This window comes from Centroberyx affinis, unplaced genomic scaffold (assembly GCF_046629955.1).
Source record: "Centroberyx affinis isolate AG114_WGS23_722 - 3 ecotype Tasmania unplaced genomic scaffold, CSIRO-AGI_Caff_v1 ptg003154l_1, whole genome shotgun sequence".
Taxonomy (NCBI): domain Eukaryota; kingdom Metazoa; phylum Chordata; class Actinopteri; order Beryciformes; family Berycidae; genus Centroberyx; species Centroberyx affinis.
In genome coordinates this window covers 163,465-184,888 of record NW_027281210.1, presented here as the reverse complement: position 1 = coordinate 184,888, position 21,424 = coordinate 163,465, and the positions used below count along the sequence as shown (strand labels likewise).

Here is a 21,424-nt window from a genome sequence, read left to right as displayed (position 1 = left end):
TATGTGTGTGTGTTTGTGTGAGTGTGGATGTGTCTGTGTGTATGTTTTAGCTACACAGACAGGTCATCGGGTCGAGCTCGGATGCTGCTGCTCTTGCTGGCCCGACTCAGCCTCCGGACGTCTGCAGCAGGAGGCTCATGCATCTCCGCCTTGGTAACCATGGTGAAGTCGTCATCTGCAGGCATGCACGGTGCCGTGGGGACGACGTTATCCTCAACCACCGCCTCCTCTTCCTGTGGGAGGGGGGAAAGGGGATGTTGAGGAGACGGAGGAGATGCGAAGGTGGGCTGCTCCTCTTGGAGAGGCAGAGGGGTTGTCCCCTGGTCGGCGGAGGAAGAGGAGGGAGGAGGAGAGTGAGAAGGAGGAGGAGGGTGATAGGAGCAGGAGGAGGTCTTCCCATCCAGAGTGTTGAGCTCCAGCGCCATGTTGCTCCAGTTCTGCTCCATCGCTGCCAGCTGCCCGTGGCTCGTGACACTCACCCCCTCGCTGCTGCCGTAAAAGGACATGGGCGCGGGTTCTAGCAGGAAGTCGTCGGGGTGGAACGCGTCCATCTTGAGCCCGGCTGGCATGGCGGCGGGGCTGGTGGCCATGTTAGGGTTTAAGGAGAGCGCACTGGGGGAGGTCTCGGTCGGCTCGTAGCCTCCTCCCTCGACTCCTCCTCCCCCCACCATGCTCACGCTGGCGTAGGCCGGCAGGCAGTTAAGTGCCAGCGGAGAGATCCGCTCAGGAATTGTCTCCGAATCTGCGGCCTCGTCGGAGCCCAGCGGCAGCGACTGGTGGTGGCGTATGAACTCGTTGCTGACCCCCTGCTTGACCTTCTTCCAGCCCAGGTGGTAGATCTCCAGCAGGTTGAGGAGCAGAGAGACACAGGCAACCACCAGCATGAAGATGATGAAGATTGTCTTTTCAGTAGGCCTGGGAAAACAGATTGATGAGTGAAGAGCTTTAATTAACAAGACACTGTTTTGTTTATTTTGGTTTGCCTTTTTTAAATGTGATAATGTTTGTGATTGATTATATGATCTTTTGAAGTGGAAAAGTTTCAAAAAGTTGAAATGGAGTGGAAATGTTGGCTGTGCTCTGTGGAATGAATGAGGAGGAAAAAAAATATGTCTTTTGAGGAGGCTGATGTTCTTGATGTACTTGAGTGAAAAAGAAAGGAAGGAAGGAAGGAAGGAAGGAAGGAAGGAAGGAAGGAAGAAAGAAAGAAAGAAAGAAAGAAAGAAAGAAAGAAAGAAAGAAAGAAAGAAAGAAAGAAAAATAAAACAAGCAAATAAAGAAACGAAGAAGCACATAAAAAAAATCCAAGTAAAAGAAAGAAACAAACAAAGCCTATAATAAAATCCTACAGTCTAACCTGGAGATGAAGCAGTCCACAGTATTGGGGCAGGGCCAGCGGCCACATTTATAGAGCGGCTTCAGGTGGAAGCCGTAGAGGAAGTACTGTCCCAGGATGAAGCCCACCTCAAACAGCGTCTTGAAAATGATGTTGAAGACGTAGGTCCTCAGCAGCGCCCCGCGGATTCGGATCTTCCCGTGCTCGTCGCGGATCGGCGGCTTCTCCTTCTTCCCTCCTCCCCCTCCCCCGTCGCCGACTCCGTTGTGATAGAGCGGGTCGCGGTCCTCCTGGTGCCGGCTGGCCTTCCTGAGCTCCTCCTCCTTCTCCCTCCTCTTCTCCTCCATGCGGACGATGTGCAGCACATGGCCCAGGTAGATGAGGGTGGGCGTGGACACGAAGATGATCTGCAGCACCCAGAAGCGGATGTGGGAGATGGGGAAGGCCTCGTCGTAGCAGACGTTTTCGCAACCGGGCTGCTGCGTGTTGCAGGTGAAGTCCGACTGCTCGTCACCCCAAACCTCCTCGGCGGCCGTGCCCAGCACCAGTATGCGGAAGATGAAGAGCACCGTCAGCCAAACCTGGGGGAGGAAAGAGGGAGGGATTAAGGGAAGGATGGAATGTTGGGATCTTATTCACAAGTGAGGGTGAAAGGGATTGTGAGACTGTCGGTTAGGTGCAGCGGCTGTGGTAATGTGGGCATTGTGTCAAATTGTGGTGGTAAAGATGGAGCAGAGCCTCAAGGCAAAGTTCTTGATTTACCGCTTGATCTTCGTTCCGACCATCACCTACGGTCACAAGCTCTGTGTAGTGAACGAAAGAGCTTGTGCTAGGGTGAGGAGTTCAGCGATTCAAGAGGACCTCGGTGTCAAGGAGGAGCCACTGCTCCTCCACATTAAGAGGAGCTACTTGAGGTGGTTCGGGCACCTGGTAAGGATGGTCCCCATGGGCGCCTCCCTTTGGAGGTGTACCAACATGGTCGATTGGGAGAAGACCCCGGGGCAGACCCAGGACATGCTGGAGGAACTACATCTTCCAGCCTGCCTAGGAGTACCTGCGGATCCCCCAGGAGGAGCTGGAAGAAGTTGCTGAACAAAAGGGCATCTGTGCTGCTCTGCTTGCCCTTTTGCCACCGCAACCCTGACCAAGTGACATGATAAAGGATGGATAAATGGATGGAAAAAAAGGTAGCAGGAGGGATGAAAGAGGGATAAAAGAAGGATGTTGAGGGAGGATAGAAGGGAGAGAGGGAGGGTTAGGAAAGAGTGAGAGAAGGATCGAAGAGAAAGAATGAGCAGGGATGAGGGAAAAAGGACGACAGGGAAAGAGAGGGAGGAGAAGGAAGGAAGGAGGGATGGAAAGATAATGTGGTGGATACAGGTACAACTCAGACCTTTTAAAGTCAAGACCTTTAAGCAATTGTCTAATGGTTCCAAATACTACTGGAGGGGAATGTGGGTGAGGGAGTGTGGGGAGGGGGGCAAACTCCTTAAAGTGATACAATTTTATGTTCATCAAAGACAATGAATCAGTCAATCACCTTGCCGATTACAGTGGAGTGTTCTTGAGCATTCTCCAGCAGCCGCCCCAGAAAGCTCCAGTCACCCATGCTTCACACGATTTCTAGCCTGGAGAGAGAGGAGAGAACCTGGGGTGAACAACACATGAAAGCCCCTGGAGGGTGGTCGGAGGAAGAGGAAGACAAGAGGCGGAGAGAGAAGAGGGGAGGAGTAGTGGGAAGAGGTGAGCAGATTGTGAAATATGGAAAAGAGGGGGAAGCAGAGGAGTAAGAGTTAGGGTTAGACCGATATAGGTTTTTGCAGGCTGATACAGATAAACAAGCAGTGTTGACCTATTATACAAGGAGTATGTAATCAAACAAACTGCATATTTGAGGTGTACGACATGGACAGCCAGGGGCCAATATCAGCCCAAGATATTGGTACAACAATATATCGGTCTAACCCTAGTAAGAGCATCAGTCAGATTTTAGCACAGTGAAAAAGATAGAGAGAGCCGGGGTGGAAGGAGTACCAAATTAACCTCAATAATAGCTACTAATTTAAAATGTACTCAGAGTAAAAGTTTCTTGACCTAAACAGGTCAAGACCATGGGTTTAGGTCTGATTACATTCACTGACTTCCCCTTACTTTGTTTCCTTCACTCATCACTCGTAATTTGGCTAGTTTCTGATGCAATGCTTATGGAGAGACTACAAAATATGTACTGTAACAATGTAGTATGGCTTGTATAATACCTCAGTCAAAACATACTTAAATAAAATTAGTGATTTGAAAAATACAAAAAAAGCTACTCAATTACAGTCACAAGAGTAATTGCAATTTGTTACTTCCACCCTTGCTAGGATGAGAGGAGGTAGAGAAGAAGAGACGATAAGAGAAGAAACAGCATTGACAGGCAGGGTGAGGAAAGAATGAAGATCAGGGAGATAGGAAAGGACAGCTACATCATCAAAATATGCAAGAAAACACAGAAGAAAAGCAAGAAATAGCATAACCAAGCACATCTTATCTCATTAAAGCCTGTCTTACAACTTATGGCCTGGTCCAAAGCAGTCAATATAAAAGAGTTGTACCAAGTTTCTTGATATTACTGCCAAGTGGTAAATACAATTCCATTCTAAACAATTAACATTCATCGAGCACCATGTCAACTACTCAACTCAACTATTCAACTGTTTCTGCCATCCCAACAAATGAATTTCAGAAAACGAATGAACTGGAAAAAATAATTTCTATGAAAATGGAGAAAAACTATCTTCTAAATCACTGAACTTGCCACCCAGTCCTCCAGACATAGAGACCATTTAATGTAGCCTAGCACTTAACACTGTGCTTAACCAGCAACCTGGCTAGTATGAACAATACAGGGAGGGGGCATAAAATGTGCAGCCCGACATGGATAGTTTCATGGACATAGGTAACAACTAACAACTATGGGCTAATAGTTTTAATCTACATTTTTCTTAACATATTTATCCTATAGAGGGCTTTTAGGTGATGTGACACAACCTCTGGCAGCCATATTGGAGGTCCTCATCTCTTGGGCAACAGCTAATTGCGTTTCTAAACTTATAACTTGTCTGTCTCAATAGAACAATTCAAAAGACTTGTCTTTGACTGGGAACTGATACATGAATTTTGTGTTTAGATAATATCAGCTTAGCTAACTTACTACCTGGTCAGCTAACTATCACTGTCTTCTTGTAAACACATCTGATTAGCACACTAGCTAGCATATCTAGTAGAAGCTAGCGTTTGTAGTGGCTAGTAGTCACATTTTAACATTAAGATTGGCTGCTTTGCTAAATTAGCCTGCTGACGAAACCAAATATCAACAGTTTGTTCAGGTTAACTGAGCTGACTCTTCCCGAGCTACAAGCTACTACAGACTAGAGCTAAAGACAAGACAGTTTACTGTGTCACAGTAACCTACATTTGGAAACAACTCTATTAACTTTCACTTATAACATTAGGCCTACTGAATTAACTGATGATACACCCACACCACAACAATCTATCTTTTTTCAGGTATCTCTCTTTTTCTAGCCAGGTTGTTAAATAGGCTATTTAGACATTATTTGCATCACCAATTCTCCAATGGACTGATGATGGTGCCAGACAGGATTACTAGGAGATTTGTGATGCAACTGCACAACTTTTGTACACACAGTTTTCCACATTCCTGCCCAGGGGAATTCTATAGTACATCAGAATGCGGTACCAGTTCCCAGTTTAACAGTATCATCACAATGTTTGACTGGAATAGAGAAAGTTTGAAATTGAAGGTCTCGGTTAGTGCTTTTTGGATTGCAGTGAGATCCTCTAGTCAGCCATTATTTTCTTGAGCCATTTTAGAGAAGAGATCCAGAACAACGGATTACAACAGAATGTCTGGTCCTGCAGCAACAAAAGCACTATAGAATGAAGAAAACCCACTTTATCCCCAGAAGTGCTACAACCTATAGCCATCTAAGCCAATGACAACTCTCAAAGCAACCATTATGAAGCTACAGTCTAAACAAGAGGGCAGTAAACATCCTAAGACCATGGACAGAATTTAAGGAAATCATCCTGGAAAGTCAGTCAGCAAACGATGCCAGGATAAGGAAAGAGAACGCAGACTTACTAAAATTTTGTTGTATTGTCAGTGATAAATCCATCTACCAGAGACCAGAAGGAAGACAATATCTGGAAAGGAGAGAAGAAAAACCTCTTGTCAACTATTATAGGTCATCGACAAACACAAATCACACAAATATTCTCATTTACATTTAAATTTGGCAGTCACACATCAGATAATACCCCACAGACTTTGAGAGCCAGACATGAGACATTAATAATTTTCCAAGATTTGAAAAATAGGCTAAAGTTTAATTGCAGTCTAAAATAAGAGGCAGAGAATCTAACAATAATGGGTCATGGATTAAATCCAGTCTCCATGGAACCAGACCCAAATTTCTACAAGTGCTAACCTTTTACGATGTTGATCTTAATTGGTAACTGGGTCAAATCATTGTGAGTAACATTAGAGAGTGTACGGATAAAATAATGCTTTTCTAAAAGCACTAAAAGTAGCTTTACAGTAGCCTTACTACAGCAATAAACACCGCTGTGGTTCCCAAAGTGATCTTTACACTAAGTTCATCTTTACGTCTTTTGCTTACAGCAGAACAAGCATGAACTCAGTCTGAAAATGCTTTTTGGAAACCCAGCCCAGCGATATCATCCCATTAGTTCATTTACTTATTGAAACAATCCTAATCTTTAGAATTTCTGAGTTAAATCCAAAGGGAGTTTAAGAAATCATCACACTGTTTATAGTTTTTGGAACAAAATTGCATCCATTCATGTATATTCGCTCTGTCTGTCTCTGCAAGTGTGTGCGTGCCAGGAGAAAAAAATGGGGGCGTGCATGTCTGTATTTGACTTTATGCCTCTGTGCATCTGCACGCAGACCTGCGCATATTTGTGTGTACTTGTGTGTGTGTGTGTCTGTGTGTGTGTTGGAGGGCTGGCTAGTGGCTGGACAATGGCTGGCCATCTGTGGGCAGTGAATGAGTGGATAACAGGTCGTCCCTGTTGAATGCTGGACTCATCACATCCCAGAAATGCTTAGGAGGGCAAATGTTTGCCTGGGATCGACTGATATGCACGCACACACAGGCACGCACACACACACACACCCACCCAGACATGTGCACACACCCAGACATGTGCACACACCCAGTTACAGTAGCACTCATTACTCCTGCATAGCTGAACCACTGACCTATCACAAGTGAAGTTTTCTACAACTTTTTAAAACATAATGTACTTCCAATATGAAACTTAAACTTACAACACCCATCTGATTTCCCCTTATGAAAACGTATGTTAGCAATACTAAAAAAGAAGTAGCAACCCTATAATACATTTTAAAAGGCAAAGATCACAGAAAAACAATAACTCCCTATATTATATCATAATATTATAGGAATATACCATAGGAGATTAAAAGAGATTTAAAAAAAAATAGCATGAAGTACTGTACGATAAGATCACTATAAACGTATTATTGAGCACAACAGACACACTGTAAGTTCCTAGGGGAATATTGTAAGAATATTATAGTGAATTTCTGTAAGGGTTGCCCCTTTGAATATTGTAGAAATTGTGGAATCCATGGCTGTGAATGATGCCATAGCACCTCTGCTTAAGCAAAGTCTATGCTCATCTGTTGGCTTTCCCTGAATCCAGCCGTTTACAAAGACCAATGGAACATCCAAATGATCAATTAACAAATGAAGAGACCAATTAACCATCTACCGATAGGGTGATCTCCCAGCGGCATGTGTACACGTACATTGATGTGTTGACGTGATGAAATACCGTCTGTCACGGCAGACAATAGAGAAGCCGCCAGATGGACATTGTCCCGGCTGGCGTGTGCTTTTGATGGATCAGAGGTCTTTGTGCTAAAACAGCCGGGACGGTTAACTCTTGGCCTCCCGTTTGCCCCCCAAAAACCCTTTTAAGATATGCAGACAGTGGCAACGTTTACATGCACAGAGAATTCTGTAGTAACCTAATTTTGGGTTGACGCGTGGACAGTTTTAACTGTGGGCAGGAGACCAGAGGTAGACAGGGATATTTTGTTATTTGGTTTATTCGTGGCAACAGGGATACTCGGGGTAATCTCAGGCTATCAAAAGTTCATGTAAACAGCTTATCTCAAATAAGACCTTAATCAGAGTATGGCCAATAGCTGGGTTACTCCATGCATGTGAACATAGCCAATGTTGCTCCTTGGATAAATTGTCTGAGGGTCGATGGGAGCACAGGTAAACCAAGTGCGTAAAGGTGTGTAAAGGTGCGTAAAGGCGTGTAAAGATGAGTTAAGGTGTAAAGGTATAAAGGTGCATAAAGGTGCATAAACATGCGTAAAGGTGCATTAAGGTGTAAAGCTATAAAGATGTAAAGGTGCGTAAAGGTGGGTAAAGATGCGTAAAGATGCGTAAAGATGTAAAGGTGCGTAAAGGTGCGTTAAGGTCTAAAGCTATAAAGATGTAAAGGTGCGTAAAGGTGGGTAAAGATGCGTAAAGATGCATAAAGATGTAAAGGTGCGTAAAGGTCCGTTAAGGCGTGTAAAGGTGCATTAAGGTGTGTAAAAGGGTAAAGGGGTAAAGGTGCATGAAGGTGAGTTAAGCTGCATAAAGGTGCGTAAAAGTGCGTGAAGGTGCGTAAAGGGGTGTAAAGGTGCGTAAAAGGGTGTAAAGGTGCATAAAGGTGTGTTAAGGTCCACCCTGGTGGATAGGCTTGAGGTTGTCTGAGACTTGGCCCCCATGAAAACAATATCCATTGGTGTCTCCATATTTTGATACTGCACTCATGCCGTATGGGAATCATCGTTGCAATGACTTAATGGTTAAAATCAACAACTTTGGACAGTTCACGCATTAAAACTCATTGTCTCAAGTCACCAACATGCTATGATTTAAGTTTTCTGTAGACTTTGGTTGCTCCTGATCAGCTTTTTCACACTTAACAAACTTGGTGATGATATATTTGAGTCAATTTTGAGTCCATTTTGAGTCCAGCAAACCAAATTTCATTTCAATTTCAACCGCAAACACAAATTCAGCAAATAGTTGTGTTCTGCCATGGCATTTTAAGAGTTTAAGACTGGTATTAGTACTGTGAAGGGTGAAGGGTATTTTCAAGTAAGCTCATATGATCCATGTAATGCATATCACTTTTATATACTAATTCAAATTCAAATTTGAAAATAAATTTAGTGCAAAGTGCAGTTTATTGCCCTTTTGGATAAATTCAAAATTGAGATTTTAGACGCTTTGTTCAATTTTGCTCAGGTGGAGGAATGTTTGATTAAATGAAAATTGAAAAATTGGTCTCTGCCACTAAACTGGAGTATTTTTCAACAGCCATGAGTTCATTGGAGACCAAAACTAGATTGACCTTGCTTCTTATCATTGATGGGGCCCATTGTCCCGCCTAAGGTTTTTATACAAAATATCCCAGTTTAGTGTTCGAGATGAAAATCTCAATTTTCATGTTCTCAAATGAAATTAAAATTAAAAAGAGTCTTCAATTTCAATTTTGTGTTACTTTTTAATTTTTCCATTTTCGAGTTTGTATCAGAATAGCTGCATTCGTGACATATGGGAAAGATGGTAGATACAAGCTTCCTACTTGAAAATACTGTTCACCTCATCTTACTGTCAAGTGTAGCCTACTCAAGTGTAGGGAATTATATATTAATTTAAAATAAAGCAAACAAAATTAATGATTCCCATTATGTAAATCATAAGTCAGCTGTGTGGCCACAACTCTTAAAATGCCATTGCAGGACACAACAATTTGCTAGATTTTTGGTTTGTGGTTGACTTGCAAGGGTTGGTGTGCTGTAAAACATGAAATCAAATGTATCACTTTCTGTGAAAAAGCTGATTAGGAGCAACCAAAGTCTAGAGAAAAATCTTTTAAAAAGTCTTAAAATGAGTTTGAACAACTTGATTGGTAAATGCAACGACTTGGGAGTCTTCACACGTTCAAACAGTTATTCCCATATGACCTGACTGCAGCATTAAGTCCATAAGCACTACCAGGACCCTCGTAGCTACCTTCTTTCCCAAAGGGAAGTGAACGCAGCACGAGAGGTGCGAGGTAATCCAGCAGGTGGAAAGATGATAATCCCTCCTCTTCCCTCCCACTTCGCCCAGTACAATCATAACAGCCTCCACCTGCTTACCGCGCTCCTCTGAAACACGTCTCCCCTCCCGCAAGCCTCACTTCTTTTCTTCTTCTTTCTTCTCCTCCCGCGGGGGGTTCGTGGCCGGGCGCGAGCGAGCGCGAGGTGAAAGGAGCGGGTGAGATAAGAGAGAGAGAGGGAGGGAGAGAGGGAGTGGGAGAGAGACACCGAGAGAGAGTTGCAGAGAGTTACAGAGAGAGAGTAGGAAAAAAAACGAAGCGAGGCAAGTCTAGTCTAAAAAAAAAGGGCGCGTGTGGAAACCTGTCCCGCGAAGGCGAAGCGCAGCGGCTGCGTCCCGCGTGGCCAAGGCCATCCGCCACTGTCACGCATTGGTGTCCCCCGTGCATGGGGCGCACGCGGGGGGGGAGGGGGGGAGATGTGTGTGTGTGTGTGTGTGTGTGAGGGGTGGATGGGGGCCTGCACGCCCTCAAAGGCGAGTCTCCCACACCATCACGCCATTGTCAAGCCAGTCAGACTAATAAAAAAGGACATCCAGTCAAAACTTTTACTTAAAACCAAAAGGAAGAAACTTTATATACATATATATGTATATATAGGCCTTATCTAAAAATAGGATTTTCAAACTGCTTCACATAAAATCAGAAGATATAGCGCAAGTTTTGGAATAAGAATAAACAAGAAAACAAGGAATCAAAGACAAAAATATTAAAAAGAACCAACCCATTCAGATAAATCATTGCAGCCAACATTTTGTTGCTGAAGAATACAAAGTACCAAAGTGAAAAGAAACAATAGGCTATCATTAATAAGTGAAAGTTTTGAGAGTACAGAATGACCATACTTCTGTGGTGGTTGATAGGGTTACTTACAGGAGGATTGCGTGTGTGTGTGTGTGTGTGTGTGTGTGTGTGTGTTTCCCTGAAGGTTTGCTGTCCTGTGCACCCCATTACTTACTTTTTTGGCAAAACTGATGCTTTTATTTTCATGGCCAAACCGCCTAATCTCTGATATTTTAGTGTGTAACTCTGTGAATTTGAGCCGCCCCCCCCCCCCCCCACACACACACACACACACACTCTCTCTCTCTCTCTCTCTCCCTCTCTCTCTCTCTCACACACACACACACACAATCACACACACACACACACACCAGCACAACGACAGCCCTTGTGACCTTGCACACTGTAAAAATGCCTATCTCAACAAGTCTTTTAGACTCATATTCACTTTAAAATTATATTTTTCCTTTAAACAAGTGAAACACTGCCAATGGGGAATGACACAATTCCACTTGTTTCCAATGTAGCTTTGCCTGTTTCAGGAATTTTACTGAAACATCCATTTGTATCAAGAAAATGAAAATTCTTGAAAAAAGCTGCATACAAGTTAATTTATCTCACCCACTGGCAGATTTTTTTCCCCACTTATTTTAATAAAAATTAAGATTTTAAGACTGTACTTGACTAAATGACTTGTTCAGATGGGATATTTTTTGCATTACAGCATTAAAGCAAAGAAAGAAAGCAAGAAAGAAAGAAAGAAAGAAAGAAAGAAAGAAGACGTTAAATACATACAAGGATATCATATAAACAGTTGAAATTTTGTGTGTGTGAGTGTGTTTGTGTGTGTGTGAGAGTGGCTACAAGTCAGTCCATACAAGTTTGTCCTTTTCTCATGCAGTCCTCTCATTACCTGATAGATGGCGTAATGACTCTATATGACACCAGGGTCTGCATCCACAAAGCTGCATTCATTTCCTAGCAGTATGGCACATTCATTTAAACCCAGCTCCTCTGCTGTGGCTGTCTTTGAATTACAATCACATCATTTGATTACAATCATCTGTTATTTTTTCTATCAAGATATCAATGTAACAATTTAAAGTGGACTGGACTCCAATGGATGAAGACACATGAGCACACATTCTTGTTATGAGAAGTTCAACGTGTTCATACTCATCTTCGATTCATTTTCAGTTCAGCAAGCATGCAGTAGAAAGTGGGACTTCTACAATGGCTACAGCTGTATCAATACGGTGGCAAGAGAACAGCAAAGAACAAAGTACAACAGACCTGGCGTAGAATGGGACACAGCTGCTTCATGGACATAGACTGGAAGCCTCTCTGCTTCATGAAGTCATGAAGACTGAAGATCACGAAGATGTCCAGCAGCTCAAACTCCAGACAAATGTGTCCTCCGTGGACAAAACAGCCGCTCCATCTCACAATGTTGCATTTGTCTGGGTCCAAAGTCTCCAGAATTCTGAGCATGTTAATCTGTGGAATATATGAAAGGTTAGGGAGAGATTCATACTGTTGTCAAATCAAATTGAAAACAGGGCCAATGTGGACCAGAGGTTTAAACTAAAACAATCTTTTCCATGTATCTCATTGATGTAAGTGAGCAGTATTTTGACAAACATGGTACAAGTTCAACTTTGATAAGCAAACAGTTTGCGTTGTACCTCTTTCTCTGCCTGCCTCATCAGATCCGGGTGGTTCTTTCGAAGGTTGTGCCTTTGAGGATCAAGTTCTGATTTATTTGTGCAAGGACAGAAATAAATCAGTAAATTAATAAACTTACCAAACATGTCACTTGATGGCAGTGATATTCTCCAACCAAATCCAAAGCTAAAATGTACAAATTACTCACAGAGCTCAGGTTTTTCACAAAACTCAAAGCTTCAAGTTGCTTCAGTACCTGCAAAGTTGTATTTGTCCACAGGGTGGCGCTACTGGATAGTGGGACAGATGTACTCTTATCATTTGAAACTACTGTCAGTTTGAGCAGATGGTGAGAAAATAAAACTGTAATGTACTGTGCCTAATTTATTGGAAAGTGTATCAATTCATCATTCAACCTCATGAATGGACTTAACATCCACAAACTGTACAAAACTTTCATTTCAGGATTTTACATAAGGCATAAACAAGTCAGTCACACAGGTGGTAAATGGGACAACATTACAAAATCATTATCATCATTGTCATTATTGTGCATAGCAGAAAAGTGAACACACACACACACACACACACACACACACACACACACACACAGTATCACATTGTATTATCATCATGTCACAGAAATAAAGGCAACTTTCACTCTTCATTCTCACTAAACATAATGGGAAAGTCTTATGCAAACAGTCAATGCAGAGATAGTTTACTATCTCTATACTTTACTATACTTCTTGAATACTACTTGAATTACAAAAACAAAATGTACAAGATAGAATTTTAATAGACCACCATGAACACTGTGCATTATGTTTCAGTAGTTCATTTATCACGGGTTTTGCCATCACAGGTTTTTTACCTTAATTGCAACCATACTTTTATCTTCTTCATCTCTGCCTTGCAGCTTTGGAGACAACTTCTCTCTCCTTTTAATACTTCCTCTCCTTGGCATTCTGTAATTTAATGTAATAATGAAATGTAATGTCTCTGTTTAACTTAGCTGACATTACTCCACTGACTGGTATGCTCCCATCTCATTTTTCCCATTCACACTAGCCAAAAACAATATGAAATTGGTTCACAAAGGTATCATCAGGTATATACATAGATATATTATTGATAGCTAGCTAAAGATAAATTATAGGCCTATAGCTACTAGCTAGCTTGCACATATTTTCCACAGTAACATTAGCTTCAACTCAAGCTAGATGCCTCATTTAATCTTCAAAGCTAGCTATCAATAGCTTATCAAAACCATCAATAAAATACTAGATTGATTATATGCTAGCTAGAGAAAATAACACAGAGCTAGCTGGCAAATACTTTATTATTTGTTTTCTTAATTACAGTGTTGAGGCCAAGACAGCAAAGCAGTTTCACTGTATTTAGATGCTGCCTGGATGTTGCAGGATGTAATTTATCTCGGCCAGTAGGTGGCGCATGGCCTTTCTTGACTGCTACATTAATTTTAAGAGGAAAGCTGGTTTCAGATCATCACCCCTATTCAAAGATATGCAGGCTGTGTGTATCCTTTTCTAGCTTGTGTATCATGCTGTCTTGGGCCTATTTATTACTGGCTATCATGTCTGCCAGAGCTAAAATGAGGTCAAGTAAGAAGGGATTAGATTTTTAACATTTGCCCAAGATTAAGTTTTATAAATGACTCCTTGGCAAATAATTTGAATCCATACAGCGGAGTGTGGTAGTGTAGTGAGTTGGGAAATCTCCCTTCAAATAGAAGACCTGGGTTCAAGCCTGTTGTCAAGTCTTGAGCAAGACACTGAATCCCTACTAGCACCTATGTGTGACAACTTGTGTGGTAACTATGTGGTGTGACAAAGTCAACTTTGCTCGAGTCACAAAGTCAGGTCTCACGTCTAAATGTAGATTACCAAGTCAAGTCCAAGTCACGTCCATGTCATTAATGTCAAGTCCCAAGTCTAAATGTAGATTGTCAAGTCCATGTCATTAATGTCAAGTCTCAAGTCAAGTCTCAAGTCTAAATGTAGAACACTATCATCATGAGTTTGTTTTGTATACTTCAATAAATTCAGTCATTCCATACAAATTCAGAAAACAGAATTTAAATTTGTCTGGTGGAACAAATCTCATCACTTTCAATCTAAGTCATTTACACAAACACAAGATCTTTCTCAAGACTTTGGGAACCTTTTCAAGTCATCAAAGTACAAGTCAAAGTCAAGTCCCAAGTCATCAGAACCCAAGTCAAGTCAAGTCTCCTACATCAAGTCAAGTCTCAAGCAATTAAAACTGACTTGAGTCCAAGTCATGTGACTAGAGTCCCCACCTAAGCCTTGAGAATTGGATGATTTAGAAGACCAGGCCCACTATCCTTGATTGGCACTCTTACTCTAAAAAACTTGGTGAAAGCACACTGAAGATTTCACCAGGTACTTGCAAAATGGTAGGAAACAGTTTCTGCACTTTCGCTTCAGGTAACCAAGAAATGGTTAGCTTGCAGATGGTTGCTACCATTTGGTTATTACTGGGCATTACTGAAGCCAATGTAATTCTACCTGGTATGAGAGAAATGCTTAGCCAAAATTTAGAATGTACAGACTTCGGTTATAACAGAGCAAAAGAGTAACATGCATGACTGTCCTCTTCTAAAGAAACCCAAATACTGCACTAATAAAACAGAAGATGTCTGGTTTCAGTTCATAATGCACCAGGACCAAGTCTCCACTCCCTCCCCACGATAGTCTCTTCATGATGAAAGAAGTGAGACAAGAGAAAAGGATAAAAAAAAGTCGAAAGAAGGGAGAGCTTTGTCTGTGTGTACGTGTGTGTGCATCCACCCTCCCGCTGCTTCCTCAGGTCGAGACTGCCATCTTTGAAGACGACAGCAATTTCGGGTTCGTCTTATTCTGCATCAGACTCTTCTCTGCGTTCCCAGAGCAGATGGAGTGGCTGCGTTTTCCTCTGGCCCTCTGACAGGAGAGGCACCTGAGATGAGGAGAACGTGTGATTGGTCTTTTAGGACTTCCTGGAATTTGAAAAGACAGACCACAAAGCATGACATAAAGATTTCAGGGGGCAGGGTCTTACATTCTGCGCATTCTGGGACGGAATTTACACTGGCATGGCAAAGCCTTTGTGGCTTAGGCTGAGGACACACTACATGACTTCTGACTGATTTTCAAGATCAGAACGAGTCAGTGTTAGGTTGTGGCGTCATACAGATGATCTTGTAGTGTGTGAGGGTTCAGGACTTTAATCTCTTGCCTCCAGATCCAGTCGGGACCATCTCTATTATTTCATACATTTATTTTTACACCTTGAATCTGGACGAGTCTTGACATCCTCCTGTAGTGTGAGCTGGTCAGTGAATCAAATCTGAACGGAGACGAGCAATAACCAATGAGAGTTGTACATGAGAGAAGGAAAACATACACAAAGCATGGACAGAACAATGCTCCACCTCCATCTTGTGTTGTGGATCTGTGTCGTAGTAGCATGAGAGTTCAGGCTTTTACCAAATTTTTTTTTTACCCAAACCCAACTGGTTGTTAAGTGTTTGTTCCCCAAACCCAACTGGACAAAAATCATCGGTTCGTACTATCTGCTCCTTACTTGCTCATTATCCAGGCTTTGGATCTTCTGTGTAGTAGATGTTTGTCTATATGTTGTGTACAATGATAAATGCATTTTCCGTACTTTGGATCAACAAAGTACTACTAGTTATAATGCGCTACATAGGTAAAAATAATAATTCATTCATTCATTCATCAACTGACTGATCGACTGACTGTCTGACTGATTAATACCTCTACCTAGTGACAGCTTTGGCAATAAGATAGGCAAGTTCAGCCATGTTAAGGACCATGCAGATGGAAGAGGCGGTGGCCATGAAAACGGTGAAGATGGTTTTCTCAGTGGGGCGCGAGATGAAGCAGTCCACCAGGTTGGGACATGGCCACTGGTCACACTGCACCAGCCGTGGCATCTGGAAACCATCGTACACCACATATAGGGCATACCTGGAGAGATAAACACACTGTATATAGATAGGCAAAATGTTATGAGGCAGGATTACACAGAACCCGCTTAGGGTATATGGAGGCTGAAACATTTTCTTTCTTTCTTTCTTTGATGATGCATTCATGTTGATCAAATTCATATTTACATTGATGGAAAAGAGATATACAGACAGACAGAAAGAGAAACAGATCTTACATGAACCCTCCTTCGAACAGCAGCCTGAACACCAGGCTGCAGGCGTACGTCCACCAGAGGGCGCCGGCGAGTGGGAGTCTCCGCCTCTTCAAACTCTCCAGTTCTGCCTCCTGGGCTGCTGAGCCCTTGCTGCTGAGGAAACCAGCTCTACCAGAACCCTGGTGCACAATACCATGTGTGACATGACATGACATGACATGACATGACATGACATGACATGACATGACATGACATTAAATGACATGATATGATATGACATGACATAATATGACATGATTTTACAAGACTTGATATGACGTGTCAAAATATTACATAACATGATATGACATGACATAATATGACATGATTTACATAACATGACATGACACAATGTGACATAACATGATATGACATTATATAACATGAGAAAATATGACATGACATGACATGACTTATGACATGACCTGACATGACATGACATGACATGACATGACATGACATGACATGACATGACATGACCTGACCTGACCTGACATGACATGACATGACATGACATATGACATGACATGACATGACATATGACATGACATGACATGACTTATGACATGACCTGACATGACATGACATGACATGACAAGAGCTGATACGTTTAACATTGTATTTATTTATTTTTGATGTGATATCACAATATGCTTTGGCAAAACTTGTTTCTATTCAATTCATGCCAATAAAGCTCATTCTGAATTTGAATTTATGCATGACATGACATGACATTACTTAACATGACATTATGACATGATGTGATGATACAACATATGACATGACACAACATGATATGACATGAACATACAGTACATTGTCCATTAGTGATAGGACACAACATTCACTTTTGCAGCTTATCCAGGTATATACACCTGTCAAAGAACACCTGTTATTAGATTTTAAAAAAAATCATATTGCCTACCAGGATGCCTGTGCAGTGTCAAATACTACACATACCTGTAGGAGCCTCTTCTTATCGCCATGGTTACGGTAGGCCACGTACATGGCGACGAGGAGGGTTGGCGTGGAGACAAAGACAAGCTGAAGACACCAGAGACGGATGTGGGAGACGGGGAAGAAGTGGTCGTAACAGACGTTCTCACAACCAGGCTGGAACACAGAGACAGACACTCTGAGTCCTGTAGGAACATTCTCTCAGTCTCCATACTCACTATGTCACTCTGCTGCCCAGTATCATCATCATCATCATCATCATCATCATCATCATCATCACCATCATCATCACCATCATCACCATCATCATCATCACCATCACAATCATCCTCATCATCCTCATTCTCATCATCATCATCATCACCATCATCATCAACATCACCATCATCATCATCATCATCATCATCATCACCATCACATCATCATCATCATCATCACCGTCATCATCATCATCATCATCATCATCATCATCATCACCATCATCATCATCATCAACATCACCATCACATCATCATCATCATCACCATCATCATCATCAACAACATCACCATCACCATCACCATCACCATCATCATCATTACCACCATCTTATCTCCATCATTGTCATTCCTGAACTTGTGGTGTATGTAAAGTATACAGTCTACAATAAGGGATTTAATACCATCAACCATATGTTGCACCGACTTTACTGTTGCAAAATAATTCCTGGCATAAAGTAAAACTCATTACTGAATATTATTTAAGTTCTTTTCACTCTTGAGATGCTTTCTTACAAAATACTTAAATTTTTAGAGAATGTGATATATTAAACATAATCAGTTATGCTAATGAGGCCATTACTAATTAATACATTAATTAGCAAATATCTCAACATAGTATGAACAAGTATGAAGTTTCTATCATTCGATCATTCTTGAGTTATTGTATTCACAGCTATGTGGAACATAAAAAATGGATATGTCATATTTTGCAATGAAACACAGCACCAGCCTCACCTGCAGTGTGTTACAGGTGAAGTCAGACTGCTCGTCGCCCCAGACGCTCTCGGCGGCCACGACCAGCACCATGACCCGGAAGATGAACAGCACCGAGAGCCAGATCTTCCCCAGGCTGGTGGAGTGGCGGTTCACTCCCCCTAACTGGGCGTACAGAGTGGGCCAAGACATCCTGAGGGAAGACAGCAGGAGACGAGAGAACGGGAGTATAATAATAATAAGTGTCAGTAGAAGACTGTGGTTGTACTGGGCTGCTCCCAGGTGTGAAGGTGTGGAACTGTGTGAATGTGAAGATGAGATAAAAGAAGATAAAAAAGAAAGGAAATGTGCTGTATGGATAGTCAATAATAAGACCAGACATGATTTAAAAACAGGATTAATGAATAAAACAAACAAATGCAACAGGAATCAAAGAGATACTACATAAAAGCGTATTGAGAAGTGATTTAAAAGACTATTTGAAGGGATGATTTTGCCTTCCAAAGTCTAGGAAGCCCAGAAGAGTCTAATCACCCAATAGTCTTCTCTATGTTTTGTTCCTGGAGATAGCCAGGATCCCCCTGCCTAAGGACACAAGGCGGCTAAAAATGGGTTAAAAGTAGTGATGAATAGTGTATATATTCAGTATCCTAAATCATAACCTTTGTAATCTACCCATCTAAATATCAAATTGATGTGGAATTATGCAAAAATTATATCCCAAACCCATTTCTTAATTTAATTAACCTTGATTGATTGATTGACTGATTGATTGATTGGCTGATATGTATTGACATTATGTACTATTACTACTGTAGTACTACTACTACTACTACTACTACTACTACTGCTAATAATAATAATAATAATAATAATAATAATAATGATAATAGCATTTATTTATAGAGCACATATTCAGAGTTACAAAGTGCTTTATCACCCTATAGTCTTCTCTATGTTTTGTTCCTGGAGATAGCCAGGATCCCCCTGCCTAAGGACACAAGGCGGCTAAAAATGGGTTAAAAGTAGTGATGAATAGTGCATATATTCAGTATACTAAATCATAACCTTTGTAATCTACCCATCTAAATATCAAAAATTATATCCCAAACCCATTTCTTAATTTGTTTTCTTAGATGCTTACCTACACTGCTTGGATGAAAAATGGCAGAAAAGTTTATTTTCTCTGGGTGAAGTATTGCCACTACTAGCAAAACAGCGACAAGAACATTGGACACCAATGCTGTTTGGTTTCTGGATCCTTCACAGGAGAGGGAACTGATTCTCCTGATTTTTAAAGGTAAGAGAGGATGCAACTGCCAACAGCAATAGAGTATTAGCAGTACTAAATGTACTGAAGTATGAAAAATAAAAGTCCTCATTCTGTCAGAGAGTTAAATTATTGAAGCATTAACCTGTAAGAAGTATTTTAATGTTGTCGGTCTAACTGCTCCATATACTGTTGGGGAGTTTAAACTCTAACAATGCAACATATTTTATGAGCTTATCATGTGTGATGCATGTAAAACCTTATTCTGCAAAGTAACTAGTAACTCCAGCCATCAGATAAATTGTACTTAAGTACAGTACTTGAGTAAATGTACTTAGTTACTTTCCACGTCTGCAAACTACTGCTGCCAAAGAGCAGTATAAAATAATAGGATTGCCAGGTTTGTCTTTTTGTCTCAGGTAAAACTCATAAAAGAGACAAAAAGTACAAAAAGTAAAAAAGTGCACAACAGAAATCTTTTCAAACTGATGATGGTCTACTGACTGGAACATTTTCTCTTGTGCATTTTTGTCGTTTTTGTACGTTTTTTTTGTCACATTCGCACCGTATGTAAATACATGCAGCCACAGAGATGGAAAAGTTTGAACGAAAGGCAGCGGCCGAGGATGAAAGTAGAGACGGGAGATGAAACAAAAGAACAGAGAGACGGAGAAGGCTGAGAGAGGGAGAGGATGAAAAGGAATGAAACGGGGGGAGGAGGAGGAGGAGGAGAGGAGGACCAGTGCCAACATTCATGTGAACTCCTGAACCTCCCGGCCCACTGCCATGCTGGACTGTACTGAGCTGAGCCCACTCAGCTAAAAACACACTGAACCACTGTACCAACCCACTCTACTACTGTCCACACCATTCACACAGTGTTCAAGACTGGAAGAGCCATTGACTGATTGATTGATTGATTGATTGATTGATTGATTGTATTACTACTACTACTACTACTACTACTAATAATAATAATAATAATAATGATAATAATAATAATAATGATAATAGCATTTATTTATAGAGCACATATTCAGAGTTACAAAGTGCTTTATGAGACAAAAAGGGAGAAATGAAAACATTTTGTACAGTAAATAAAGCAGAAGAAATTACAGTTCTAAAAAGCAAATGCACTGAATAATTAAAACAACATTTTAAAAAAAACCTAGTATGGGAAAAATATTATACACTGGCTACTAGATCAAGAGTCATCAATGTCATCAAAGACCAAATAACCAAATAACATACAATCAAAGTTAATGGGATTTACAGATTTTCATACTCCATACCCATATGTTCATCCCATTCATCAAACCGTATGACAGTATTTCAAGTTTTAAGTGTCAGTTTGGAGCAAAAATGAGAACTATAATGAATTGTGTTTACATTTTATTTCATAAGTGGCAACAGGTTTCTTTGCAATACTGTAGCAACAACCTCAGTGTTCAAACTTGGTTATTATCTTTACAGAATATCACTAGAAAAACAAATGCATTAGATTTTATATTAATTAGACTACCTATATGTGGCACTTCAGCTCTTCCCTCCATAAAATGAGATGATTGTAAACTAAAAATGACATTTCTTAAAAAGTGTTACATTCAATTAGTGTTGCATGGGAAATTATTTATGCCCATTTTTATTGTTTTAAACTAAAATGACAAACCAGCTCTCTCACCTTCTGTCTGGAGTTTCAGGATGTCTCTGGGAAAATATTCCTCATTGTCCTTTTCAGCATGAAGACAAACTGACAGCTCACTGTCACATCAGCTTTGGGATCATTGATGTAATCAGGAGCTGTTACACTGACCAAAAAAGAAACCTGTAGCTGCTGCTTCCCTTTGCATGAAATAAAAGAGGAGCCTGCAGACACTCCAGTGTCAAGCCAGACAGAGTAAACTATAATGACTTCCTGTGAGCACTTTCAAATTAAAACCCCTGTTGGTTAACGTGTTGCAATGTTTTTGTGTAAAACAC

General features: G+C 41.2%; 2 protein-coding genes across 3 annotated transcripts; both read right to left on the bottom strand.

Annotated features, from left to right (window-relative positions):
- Positions 1 to 50: 50 nt before the first annotated feature.
- On the bottom strand, positions 51 to 2,945 carry LOC139659914 (gap junction alpha-3 protein-like). 2 transcript variants are annotated; one of them, XM_071537939.1, is made up of 4 exons: positions 2,877 to 2,945; positions 1,358 to 1,917; positions 641 to 915; positions 51 to 550 (listed from the first exon to the last, which is right to left on the bottom strand). In XM_071537939.1, exons 1-4 carry the CDS (start codon positions 2,943 to 2,945, stop codon positions 51 to 53), a joined length of 1,404 nt encoding a protein of 467 aa, XP_071394040.1. The 2 variants fall into 2 exon arrangements, with proteins under 2 accessions (XP_071394040.1, XP_071394039.1); XM_071537938.1 differs by having other exon boundaries at positions 51 to 915.
- An 11,917-nt stretch (positions 2,946 to 14,862) lies between these two features.
- On the bottom strand, positions 14,863 to 18,366 carry LOC139659920 (gap junction beta-2 protein-like). The gene is made up of 5 exons (XM_071537944.1): positions 18,196 to 18,366; positions 17,204 to 17,356; positions 16,226 to 16,350; positions 15,823 to 16,029; positions 14,863 to 14,995 (listed from the first exon to the last, which is right to left on the bottom strand). The coding sequence occupies exons 1-5, from the start codon at positions 18,364 to 18,366 to the stop codon at positions 14,863 to 14,865; spliced, it is 789 nt and encodes a 262-aa protein (XP_071394045.1).
- Between the last annotated feature and the right edge of the window lie 3,058 nt (positions 18,367 to 21,424).

What these genes read in the sequence shown, in the direction of transcription:
- LOC139659920 (XM_071537944.1), bottom strand. Translation starts at nt 18,366, where the DNA reads ATGTCTTGGCCCACTCTGTACGCCCAGTTAGGGGGAGTGAACCGCCAC. An exon ending in TCACCTGTAACACACTGCAG is followed by an intron (nt 17,357 to 18,195) that starts GTGAGGCTGGTG and finishes TCTGTGTTCCAG; the next exon opens with CCTGGTTGTGAGAACGTCTG. An exon ending in ATTGCCAAAGCTGTCACTAG is followed by an intron (nt 14,996 to 15,822) that starts GTAGAGGTATTA and finishes TCCTCATCTCAG; the next exon opens with GTGCCTCTCCTGTCAGAGGG.
- LOC139659914 (XM_071537938.1), bottom strand. Translation starts at nt 2,945, where the DNA reads ATGGGTGACTGGAGCTTTCTGGGGCGGCTGCTGGAGAATGCTCAAGAA. An exon ending in ACTCCACTGTAATCGGCAAG is followed by an intron (nt 1,918 to 2,876) that starts GTGATTGACTGA and finishes TTCCTCCCCCAG; the next exon opens with GTTTGGCTGACGGTGCTCTT. An exon ending in GTGGACTGCTTCATCTCCAG is followed by an intron (nt 916 to 1,357) that starts GTTAGACTGTAG and finishes CTGTTTTCCCAG; the next exon opens with GCCTACTGAAAAGACAATCT.